This window comes from Macrotis lagotis, chromosome 1 (genome assembly GCF_037893015.1).
Source record: "Macrotis lagotis isolate mMagLag1 chromosome 1, bilby.v1.9.chrom.fasta, whole genome shotgun sequence".
Taxonomy (NCBI): Eukaryota; Metazoa; Chordata; class Mammalia; order Peramelemorphia; family Peramelidae; genus Macrotis; species Macrotis lagotis.
This window is the reverse complement of record NC_133658.1, coordinates 412,649,164-412,661,966: the sequence shown is the minus strand read 5'-3', so window position 1 is coordinate 412,661,966 and position 12,803 is coordinate 412,649,164. Positions and strand designations below refer to the sequence as shown.

Genomic DNA, 12,803 nt, shown 5'->3' with positions numbered 1-12,803 from the left:
CATTGCATAATGTTGCTATTACTCTGTACAATACTCTTCTGGTTCTGCTCACTTCACTTATGATCAGTTCATATAAGTCTCAGAAATCTTTTTTTTCTTTCTCTCTCACATCCCATCTCTTTGGGGGGAAAAAAAAGAGAAAACAAAAACAAATTTATTGTAACTGATATCCATAGTTAATCCTGACAAATTCTGTCATTGGTGTTTACTTTATAACTGTTAAAAATTCTTTATATTTTGGTAGTGGTACTAATTGAGAGGCAGTATGCTATAATGAAAGGGAGCTGGCCTTGGAGTCTGGAAAAACTGATTGCACATCAAACCTATGATATATACTAGCTATGAGATCCTTAGCATTTGTCTTGGAGCTCCTGGAGGTTGGATTAAGTGAGAGAGGTTGCCAACTGCACCAAAACAGCCATGGATTTCTTACCAAGCTATCTTTTACATCTAAGAAAACAGATCTGGGTAAAAAGAAAAACCATCATCATCATCATCATTAATGTAACTAGATAATTAATAACACTATAGTCAGTTTTTTTACTGCTCAGATTCTGCTTTTGTTTTACATTGTCATTTAGTACATCATCTTATATCTCACTATATTATTCATATTCTGCAGTGTATTTTCCAGTGGGGAAGTAGGGAGTGGGGTGGGGGTGGGATTGGACCCTGGATATGACTGGGCTTTGAGCCAGACATATGAATTTGTTTGTAAATACTATAGTCCATTATCCATCTGAACACTGCAAATAGTTTTGTGACAAGCTTGCCTGGGCTCAGATTCTATTCTGTCTCTTCCCCCTTCTGTTTTATTTTTGCCTTTTCCTTGTGATTTTGCTACTCCTTGTCCCTTTTGGACTCTGTCTTTGATTAAGCCTTAACTTATTCCATCAAGGAGTGAAAAGAGTGGGATAGGGAAGAAATGGATGGAAAAGTTCCAGGGTCCTCCCTTCTCTGAGATTCTTGCTCAGGTTCTTTTTTGTGGGTGCAGTGAAGGATGGAAGTGGGAATGGGACATCAGAATAGGTTGGATTTGTCTATGGGAAAGTGTGAAGGAGGAATCCTAGGCTATGCATTGCATAGCACTGGTCTCATGACCATTGTGGGACAATTGAGGCTTGACCATTGATGATTACAAAAAGTTCATTTTTTTTTTTTTTTTTTTTAGTTTTTGCAAGGCAATGGGGTTAAAGTGGCTTGCCCAAGGCCACACAGCTAGGTAATTATTAAGTGTCTGAAGTCGGATTTGAACTCAAGTACTCCTGACTCCAGGGCCGGGGCGCTCTATCCACTGTGCCACCTAGCCGCCCCCATAAAAAGTTAATTTTCAATTAACAAAATTTGTTTTCTTTCTCCTCACTGAAAAAAAAGAATGAAAAATAAAAGTCTTGTAAATTTGGATATAGTTGAGCAGAACAAATGCCTGACTGGTTATGTCCAAAATAATATGTCTCATTCTGCTCCCTGGGTCCATCACCTCTCTGTCATTGACTATTGATGTCTGCAGATCTTCTCTCCTTTCCACCTTAAAAAAGCACAGTGTTATTACTTATTCCCTCTGATTTTATTTGATTGTAGGGAATTCCTAGTGTGGAAACTTGCCTAGTCTCAGGGTTTCCTGGAGATTCGAGAAATTCAATTATTTGTTGGGGCCACATGTCTGGGACATAACTTGACCACAGATCTTCCTGCTTCCAAAGTTGCCTGCTTCTCTACCCATTACCCAGGGTTGTTTTTGCCTCTCAATCTTCTTTCATGCTAGCTCTAGTGTGTGTTACACTTATTTGTGTATAATGTAGCCATCCTCAATAGGTGGGAGTTTCATGAAAGCAGGGACTATGTTTTTGCTTAATTTTGCATCTCAGGGTTTCAGGTGACACTGAAGAAGACATAATTACTGCCTTCAGGGATTTTAGGGTTTAGGTGGGAAGATGACATCTATCTACACATGAAATGAAGAATCATTAAATGATTAACTGTGGTATAGACTGAAGAGCTGAAGGAGTTCATTGAGAGGTTAGATTAGTCTAGACTTCAGTGATCAAGGAAGGAGATCAAGCTTGATTTGGGTCTTGAAAGGTAAAGTAGGATTTAAATGAATATAGAAAGGAACTCATATCAGCTACGGATTGGAAGATCAACAAAAATGCATAAGAAAGAGTGAATACTTGTGGGTTGGTGAACAAAGCTGTTTTACAATTAGTTACCATTTAAAGTGCTATGAGCCAAGTGTTTTCCCAAGCACTTTACAATGATTATTTCATTTAATCCTCATAACAATGCTGGGAAATGGGTGCTCTAATCACTTCCACTTTACAACTGAGGAAACTGAGGCTAAGTGATTGCCTAGGGTTACACAGCTAGTTAGTGTGTGATGCTGAATTTGAACTCAGGTCTTCCTGATCACTCCTGGTGCCCTACTCACTGTACTACTAGGAGAAGGTACCTTTAGGAGAATAATAGAAAAATCAGATCAGCATGGAAGGATTATATTATGGAGAACCTTGAATGATGCTTTAAATTTAGTGGTGGAGGCAAGAGGGAGCTATTATAGGTTCTAGAGCAAGGGAGGGACATCATTTAAGAAGAAATTAAAGAAGATTAATCTGACCCTGGTGTGCAGGATGTGGATGAGGGGAGGGAAGAGACAAAGGTAGGGAATAAGTTGTTGTGATGTCTAGAAATGAGATGAAATCTGAACAAAGGTAATGACAGTGGGAATAAAAAGGAGGTGGATTAATGACACATTTGGAATGATAAATTGGCAGGACTTCGTTGCTAGCTAAATATCAAGAATAAAGGAAAGAGGAGTTGAGAGAAGACTCCAAGATTTTGACAGACATGGGGGATAGTCAGTGTTGTAAGAATCAAGGTAGAATGCTTAAAAGTTAATTGATATTTTTTGTTTTTACATCATCTTCATTTCTGAAAATTCTCCCCCTCCCCCATCTACCCAGTGAACCATGCCTTATAACGAAAAAAGGAAAGATTTTAAAATGTTATTCAATAAAACTAACCAATCCATCAATTGAATCAAGATAGTGCTTGCAGAATTCCATATCCATAGTCCTTCACATCTGTGAAGAACTGTACTTTTGCAATGATTAAGGAAGAATTTTGAGAAAGGAGTGCAAATACAGCAGAGAGATCAAGAGTATAGGATATCAGAGAACAACTATAATTAAAAGGCAGGAAGAAGAAGGAATGGTGAAGGCCAGGGGCCTCTCCCATATTGTCTACCTCCTTTCATAGGATTGGGAAGGGTCTAACCTCAATCTTTGTGTCTTACAGGCTATTTGAGGAGCCAGAGACCAGTGAGTGCCAGGAAGATGGCGAGTCATTTCCCTTTAAGGACATCCGGGATGGCTTTAGCTCCACTTTTGAAAAGATTGTGGAGTCAGAGTTGATGAAAGGGACATACTACAGCAGCCTGGACTCGCTGGACGTTCTGAGCCTCACTGATGAGACTGACAGCTGTGTCAGCTTGGAGGTGCCTCTCACCCCACTCATTCAACAAAGGGTCAAGGAGAGCCCAGAACCGACTGAGGTCCAGCCAGAGGACAGAGATAGGGTTGGGGAGGAGACCACAGATAGGCAAGATGGGGCTGAGGCTGGGTTGGTAGATGGGGAGTTTGGGAGTCCCCTGAGACACTCCATTACCAGCAGTCGATCAGAAAATGTCCTGAGTCGACTCTCTTTGAAGGTTGTTCCCAATGGCTACCATGCTACTACCACCCAGGACACAGAAGAAGAGGAAGAGGAGGAAGATGACACAACCAAACTTATTAATTCTGTAAGGTGAGGCAGAAGGAGCCACACATCATCTCATTACCATTGGTCACTAATGGACTCAATATCTGTAATATTAGTCTTTTTTTTTGCCATAGAGAAAGGTCTGGTGTTACTTCCCATTGATACACTCTGTGACTGTGGGAAGCTATCTTGACCATTCTGGGTCTTGGTTTCCCTATCTGAACCTGTTGCAAAGAAAACCAGCAGCCAGGGCATGTGTCAGGGATAAGTCTATTGTTGATAGGGGCTGTGAAATTTCAAGGACACAGATGACTGAGTTCCTTGCTGTCCTTGGGGATGTGGGAAGGAAAATAAGGGGAGGATGAAACAAGAGTCCCATCTTTGAGGGAGGGAAGTACTATGTGCAGAAGCCAAGGCCCTGTCCAAGCCTTGATCTGTTGTCAAGTCCTCAGTCCTTCATTCATTAAATGCTTCTAAATTAGCAAAGACCTCTGAGTATTCCAGGTAACTAGCATTCCCAGCATCATTTTTGTCCACACTGTTGCTTTCAGATATAACTTTTCTCTCTCTCCCCCATCCCCACCTCCATCCTTACATCAAGGCCCAGCTGCTGAGGGTCCATTAGTCTTTCAGAGATCTTCAGAGAAAGGGTCCTGTATCTAGAGTAGAGGGCTTTAGTTTAAATCTCAGCTCCCTCATTTGCTACCCTCATTTGCCATTTATTATTTTTTTTACTACCTATCACTTCATTTTTCCTGGTCTTCATTTTCCTCACCTTTAAAATTAAATGAAAGGGACAAGATCCCCTCCACTTTTCAAAAGGTCTCTGATCCCATGAGCTTCCATAACAGGAGAAGGGAGAAAAGTCTAGTGGTCTTAACAGTTCTACTCAAGGTCTTACTCTCCCCACAAGTTTCAGGTTTTTTTCCCTTGTTCTGACTCACAATTGTTAAAGGTCCCAAGTTTCAATCCTTCTCACTCCTTTTCAGATCACCCCAAATCCCTGGCTCTACTTACATTGTTTTTATTTCTACTCCAGTGACCCAAGCTTGAAGGATGCATTGTCAGACTCTGATTCTGACCTGGGCAGCATGGAGCAACTGGATCATGGAAGCACAGACACCTTGGCCAATGGATGCCAGGCAGTTAATGAGGCAGCCAAGAGATTAGCCCGGCGCCTCTACCACCTGGAGGGTTTCAAGCGCTGTGACATCGCCCGCCAGCTCAGTAAGAAGTGAGTGCCCCCTCCTTTGCTTCTTCCTATCTTTGATGTTTACTGTCTGATCCTAGGCACTTAAACTTCCTTGGGTCTCAGCGTCCTCATCTGTAAAATGAAAAGTGAGTTCTTATTTAGTTTCCAATAATAACTAGCTTCTAATATCCTTTCTAGCCCAAGGCCTATGATGATATTCCTATGCCCTTTCCTCCAGCAGATATTCATTTCCTCTTATTGTCATTATATTTATTGAGAGGAGTGTTGGACTTGGAGATAGCTACTATTTGGGTTCTAGATCAGATTCTACTATAATGTAGCCATGGGGAATTTGGGCATGTTACTGTCCTTTTAGAGGCCACAGTTTACTTATCTGCCAAATGGAAATAATGATATATGCTCCACCTACCTCACAGGATCAGAGATTGTCAGAGCTAAGAAAGTCTTACAAGGAGTAAGTCTTACAAAGAGTAAGTGACTTGTACAAGGCTACTCCTGACTCCTTACTGTGGGCTTCTGACATTTTTTTATTCCGTATCAGGTTGTTTGAGAGTCAGATAAAATGTCAAGTTGAAAAGTCTTTATTAAGCTCCTACTGTATGCCAAACACTGATCTAAACTCTGGGGCTTCCTTCAAGGAGTTTACAATCTAGTGAACATCTAAACAACTATGTACAGACAAGAAATAAACAGGATAAATGGAAGATAATCAAGAGAGGGACATATTAAGAGGAATTAAAAAAAGCTCAAATTTTATTTTATTTTGTTATTATTATTATTTTTTAAAATTATCTTTCCAATTATATGTAAAAATAGTTTTCAACATTCATTTTTGTAAAGTTTTCTCCCTCTCATTTTCCCCTCCCCCAAGATAGCACATCTGTTATATGTTATGCATATGTGCAAAATCATATTACACATGTTTCCAGTCATGTTGTGAAAGAAGAATTAGAACAAAAGGGGAAAAATCATAAGGAAAAACAAAAAAACATTTTTAAAAAGTGAAAATAGAATGCTTTGGTTTACATTCAGACTCCAAAGTTCTTTCTCTGGATGTGGATATTTTTCCAACATAAGTCTTTCAGAATTATCTTTGATCACTGTATTACTTGAGAAGAGCTAAGTGTATCACAGTTGATCATCACACAATGTTGCCATTAATGTGTACAATGTTCTCCTAGTTCTGCTCACTTCACTCAACATTAGTTCATATAAAAATTTTTAGGTTTTTGTGAAATCCATCTGCTCATACAAGATGGAATTTTAGCTGGGATTTGAAGGAAGCAATAAAGAGACAAAAGACAGAGATAAGGAGGGAAAGTATTTTAGGATGGGGGTGGGGACAATGAAAATGCTCAGTTTAGAGATAACTCTTATCCTCATGAACAGCTAGGAGGCCAGTGAGAATACCTAGAGGGGAGGGAGGTATAAAAAAAACACTGGGAAAGGTAGGAGAAGGCCAGGTTGTTAAGGACTTTGAATGACAGAGGATTTTATATTTGATCTTGGAGGTAAAAGAATTTGTTGAATATTAAGGTCTGCTAGGATGATTAATTTGACAATTAGAGAATGAACTGGCATGGTGAGGGACAGAGGCAAGGAGGGGGACCAATCACGACAATGATCCAAGTATGAGGGGGATTGAGGTTTATATAAAGTAGGGTTAGGGTAGATAATAAAGGAGGCATATATGAAAAAATATTATAAAGGTTGCATTGACATACTTTGGTAACAGATCAGATGGGGAGAGAGGGTGAGAAAGTGAGGTGTCAAGGATGAGACCTATATTCTCAGCCTAATTGTTAAGAAGGTTAATGATGTCTTGAACAGTAATAGGGAAATTCAGAAGGGGGGAGGTTTTTGGAAAAAAGAAAATGAATATGATATGACAGATTTAAGATGTCTACAGGAAATCTGATGTGAGTTATCTAATAGGTGGTTGGAGATGTAAGTTTGAGGGTTAGGACTGGATAAGTTGATCTGGAAATTATTAGCATAGAAATTATAAATGAATCCATGGGAGCTGATGAGATCACCAAGGGAAATAGAAGAGAGGAAGCCCCAGAACAGAGCCTGGTGGGACACCTATCTTTAGCAAGTTTGAGTTGGATGAAAAATCTAGTAAAGGAGCCTCAGGAGGAGTGGTCAGGCAGAATTTATGATGAAGAATGCTATCTATCCTCCCCCCCCCCCCCCAGAAAGCTGATCATTTTCAGAAAACAGATTGAAGTATACTTTTTTAAACTGAAGCATACCTTTTTAAACTTATTTTTCTTGAGGTTTCTTCTTTTTTTTTTTTTGGAGGGGGGCTCTATGTTTTCTTTCACAGTATGACTATTATGGAAATGTTAAAAAGAAAGAAAGAAAAGTATGTCATGGAAACTAAGAGAGCAGAAGATATCAAGGAGAAGAGGGTGATCAACACTTGAGAGATGTGAACACACTTCAGGAAGCTTCAAGCCTTCCCTCCTGCCATCAACAGTGTTATTACACTTTGCAGGAGATAGCAAGTTTGGGTTGGACACAGGTCCTGACTTGGGGAACTTTTAGTCTAGGGACTGTGGGAGTTTAGAATAATAATGGGGCACATTTCACTGACCTCAAATGATTCTATTTCTTCTCTCCTCACCCTCCTCCCTGGATGATGTCCTTGTTCCTGCTGGTGTCCTAAATAGGTTTCCTTTCTGAGCTATCCAGTGTCATTGCTTCTGCCCCAGCGGGGCTGGAGTGTTTAGGAATGAGGATAAAGGCAGTGGGGATAGTCTGTTCTCAATTGTCCTGAACCAGGATGGAGATTTCCAAATGTAGTGGTGATTCTCCATTCAGTGTAAATTGGTGAAGGTAAGGACAAGACAAGATTCCTGTGGATCAACCAGGCTGGAATGTGTGGGCTTCTCTTAAGGTTCAAGATAAAGCTCATTTTGTTGGTCTAATGAGTCAGTCACTATGGATTGAGTGACCTGAGCAGCTGGGCTATTGGATAGAGAAGTTGGCTGGGAGTCAGGAAGACCTGATGGGCAGCTAGGTTGCGCAGTGGATAAGAGCACCGGCCTTGGAATCAGGAGGACCTGAGTTCAAATCTGACCTCAGACACTTAATTACCTGTGTGGCCTTGGGCAAGCCTCTTAACCCCGTTTGCCTTGCAAAAAACCCTAAAAAACAAAAAAACCTAAGTGAGGAAGACCCGAGTTCAAATCCTGCCTCAGATATTCATTAACTGTGATGCTGGTTAAGTCATTTAATCTTTCAGTTTCAATTTCCTCCTCTATAAAATGGAGGAGCTGGATGAGATAGTCTTTAAGGTCCCTTCCAGCTTTCTGTCTGTGATCCTGAAGTCATTTTCTTTTGTTTTGGCAAGGCCATGAGATTAACTGACTTGCCCAAGGCCACACAGCTAGGAAGCTATTAAATGTCTGAGTCTGGATTTGAACTCAGATGCTCCCGATTCCAGTTTCCCCAAGTTATTTTCACTGGCTGTTCCCTGTACTTAGAATGCTCTCTCTTTATCTCCAATTTCTAGCTTTCCCAAAGCCCAACCAAAATTCCAGCTGTCTTAATTCTAGCGTTGATTATTTCCCATATCTCCCGTCTATCTTGTTTGTCCACAGCTATTTTTTTTTAGGTTTTTTCAAGGCAGTGGGGTTAAGCGTCTGAACTCAGGTCCTCGGGTCTCCAGGGCCGGTGCGCTCTCCCTGGCTCCACCTAGCCGCCCCTATCCGCAGCTGTTTTCATGATGTCTCCTCCCTGAGACTGCAGTGGCAAAAGCTGTTAGCTGTCTGGACATTCCTAAAACTTAGCAGGGTGCCCGCCCCATCGCGGGCACATCGCGGGCACATGGCGGGCACATGATGGGTCACTAGGATCCAGCTGATGAAGGTCCCTGACTTGGCACGGCGTGACGTCACACCAAGGCGGGCGCCGCCACAGCCCTGGTCCGGCGCCTGCCCGGGGCCGGGCCAATGTGGGTGCTCTGAGGCCGGGGGTTGGGTAGAGTGAAGCCCGGGCCGGTCCGCCGGGGCCAGGCCGGCTCCGGGCCGCGTCTCTGCGTCCGTGCCGCGGCCGGCCCCGGCTCTGCATCTCCACATCCGCGGCTCTGGGAGTCTCCGGGCCGTTTGTGTGGCTTGTGCGCCCCCCTTTAGACTCCCGAGCGGCCCAGGGGGACGCGTCCTCCGGGCGCCGACCTCCCAGCCACGCCAGCGGAGGACTTGGAGAAGTCTCACCCGATGTGAGAAACGTCCAAGGGTCGTTGCGCTCCCTGGTGGTCAACAGGGGGACATTCGCCTTCCAAAAAATTTTGGTTTTGTTGTTCAGTTGCTTCAGGCATGTCCGACTCTTCACTGTTCCTTTTGTGTTTGTTTGTTTGTTTTTGGCAAAAGATAGTGGTTGGCCATTTCCTTCTCCAGCTCATTTTACACATGAGAAAACTGAGGTAAACAGGGTGAAATGACTTGCCCAGGGTCACTCTGAGCTCTGCCTTTGAACAGGGGTCACCACTGCACCATCTGGCTGCCCCTCATAAAATCATGCAGACTGATTTCAATCCAATGCAATAAACGCCTGTTAAACACCTTCCATGTTTCAAGTACTGCAGCTAGATCCTGAGATAAAAAAGAGGCAACAGGCCTCCAGGAGCTTAAAATATAGTCGCGGAGAAAACATGCAAGCAAATATAAACAAAGCAAGCTATATGCAGAATAAATAGGAAGTCATTAAAAGAGGGAAAACACTGGAATGATGTTGAGATATTGGGAAAAGGCTTCCTGCAGCAGGTGAGATCTTAGTTGGGACTTAAAGGGAGCCAGGGAGGTCAATGGTTGGAATAGAGAGGGAAAGGATTCCAGGCATGGAGGACAGCCAGAGAAAGTGCCTGGAGCTGAGAGATAGAGGCCAATGTCAGTGATTGAGGAGTACTTGTCAAGGAGTAAAGTGTAAGAAGCCTGGAAAGGTAGGAAGGGGTTAGGTTTTGAAGGGCTTTAAATGCCAAACAGAAAGTTTTGTGTTTGCTCCAATACAGGGTGTGACAGAATCTTTTCATCAAATCATGTCACAGTGATCATGCGGTCAATTGAAATCAAAGATTTTAAATAGAATGATATCTTAGGGCTAATGTGGTCCAAACCCCATCATTTGGAAGACAGGTGACCTAGGGTTTTAAATGACTTAGCCCACATCCTACCGGTATGGGGGGGGGGGAGGGCACAAAGTCAAGAAGTCTGAAAATTCAACATGATTTCTATTGTATTACTTTTTCCCTCAGAACTGGAAGGGAATCATGGACATCACCTCTTCTAACCTCCTCATTTTTATAGACAAGGCTTCAAGAAGGAAAAATTGATCTGACCTATATTGGACAGCCAATTAATGACAGCTAGTTAGAACTAAGATCTTATGATTTTGAATTCCAGGGATCTTTCATGATCTTTGATTGAACTGTGTCAGGGACTGGAGATAAAAGCAGTGATATACTGGAGTCAGCTTGTATAAGAGAGATGATGGTTAATTTTTAAGTGGGAACATACTTCAGCATTCAGCAACTGCTATAAATTAAGTTTTTGATTTTTTGATTGTCTAGACTTAAGGGATGAAGGAATGCAGTTTAAATTTAAAAGGGTGATAGGTGCACAATTTTGGGGGGTTTTTTTGAGAGCCAATTGATAAACATTTACAATTCACTCCTGAATACAAGGAAGAATAAAACATAGTCTCATCCAATACAGTTGGGGAGGCAAGATTTACTCACACAAAACAGTGAATGACACAAAACGAAATATTACCAAATGTAAGAGTATGGGGAATAGAGTGTGATCTGGAGAAATCTAGGGAGATTTCCTAAAAGATGGGGAGCTTGATCTGGGCTTTGAAGAATAAGCAGGGTATAGGTGAATGGAGCAAGAGTATGAACCAAAGGGAATTGGTGGGAGTGAGCATGGGATGGATATCCTGTTATCTTGGTGGCCTTCAGGGCCTTCTGGCTTCTTTCAGACTAGCATATCAAATCATGCTCCTGGCATTGATATTGATCTTGTAATTCCTTGGCTTTGGGGCGTGTGTGTGTATGTGTGTGTGTGTGTGTGTGTGTGTGTGTGTTACAAAGATTAGTTGGGAAGCTACCTTAACTTCTAGTTTCAAGTCTTCCTGGTATATGCCAAGCCCATTTTGAGAAGACCAGTTCTGCCATTTTTGACACCTCAATTCAACTCAATAAACATTAATTAAACATCAATGTCAGGCCTCAGGTTAGGTGCTGGATACATAAAGACAAAACCTAGATAGTTCCTGACTTCAATTCTACTTGGGGCTGTCAGCAATACAATACAACTTGCCTCTTCTCTGTGTGATTTTGGGCTAGACAATTAATCACTCTAGGTCTCAGTTTCTTTAATTGTAAAAGGAGGGGTTAGAACAGAGAATTTCCAAGGTCCCTTCCAGAACCCTTTGATCTTTGAATATATAAATGTATTTAATATGTAGAACAAAGGAAACTGAGGGAAATGGGGAGATACATACATACATACATATATAAATGTATGTATAAATAACTGGGGGTGGGGATAAACCAGGAGGTGATACCTGAGTTAAGTCTTGAAAAAAGACAAGGATTATAAGAGGGGTAGATGAGGAAGGAGGGCATTCTAGAGACAGGGACCAACTGGTATGAATGCATGGAATAGAGAGATGGAAAAATGAATTTGGGAACTTGCTAATATGTCTAGTTTTGGGGAGAATGGGAAAAGAATAAAAATGTAAATAATGTTTATTATATATTAGACAGTAGATATTTATAGGTATGCTTTATGCACATTTGCATAGAATTGTACAATGCATATATATAATTACTATATATTAATATTATCTCATTTGATCCACACAACAATCCTGTAAGATATTATTAGCATCCCTATTTTACAGTTGAGGAAACTGAGGCAAAGAGAAGTTAAGTGACTTATCTAGGGTCACATAGCTAGGAAGTATCTGTGGTTGGATTTGAACTCAGGTCTTTCCTGACTCGAAGCCCAGTTTTCTATCTACTCTGCCATCATCTGTCTCAAGGTGTTCACATTTGAGCAGGGAAGACATTACAGATCCTTTCAGCTACAAGTCAGATGGAAAGTCCCAGTGGTCCTTAGGATGCTGCTGCAAAGCAGATGGCAACTCTTTAATATCATTTCAATTGATAAAAATCATATCCATATGTTGAACAATTTGATCTTTCCCATTGATCTTACCTTGATGGTGAGAACTGTCTTTTCTAGACCTTCAGTAGCTGCGACCAGGTGAAGGAATTATTAGAAGGGAGTAATAGAAAATTTCTGAGCAGAGGGGTGATGTGGTCAGATCTGGACCTTAAGAGTATTTTGGCAATTATGTGAAAGATGAATTAGAGAGGTGGAGAGTCAGAAATTAATTAGGTAGTCAAAAGCAAGAGGTGACTTGTGGTAGGATAATAGTGTTACTGGAGAGACAGGAATATTTTCAAGAGATATAATGGAGGTGCACCTCCAGAGACCAAGACTCATGGAAACTGAGGCAGAAGAGAAGCCAACAATATTAAAAGTTGCAGAGAGAGAGGATGAGGACTAAAAAATGTCATCAGATTTAGGGAGTAAGGGGTCATTAGTGAACTCAGAGGAACAATTAAATTGGACAATGGATAGAATGTTAGGTGTGGAATCAGGAAGACAAAGAAAGCAAATCTGGCCTTAGTAATCTATTAGCTGTGTGCCCCTGACTAAGTCACTTAAGACTGTTTGCCTCAGTTTCCTCATCTGTAAAATGATCTAGAGAAGGAAATGGCAAACCACTCCAGAAAATCCCAAACAGAATCTAACACAAT

The 12,803-nt window shown here is 41.4% G+C and overlaps 1 protein-coding gene across 7 annotated transcripts in view; it reads left to right on the top strand.

Moving 5' to 3' along the window:
* The window catches only part of PSD2 (pleckstrin and Sec7 domain containing 2), a 73,952-nt gene that overhangs the window by 33,788 nt on the left and 27,361 nt on the right, over window positions 1–12,803 (top strand). For 6 of the 7 annotated variants that reach the window (XM_074212856.1, XM_074212854.1, XM_074212855.1 and 3 more), the window contains exons 3-4: window positions 3,295–3,801; window positions 4,796–4,990. In XM_074212856.1, the coding sequence (XP_074068957.1) occupies window positions 3,295–3,801; window positions 4,796–4,990 (702 nt within the window). The remainder of the gene's footprint in view (window positions 1–3,294; window positions 3,802–4,795; window positions 4,991–12,803) is intronic. The other variant, XM_074212858.1, reaches the window with a different exon arrangement.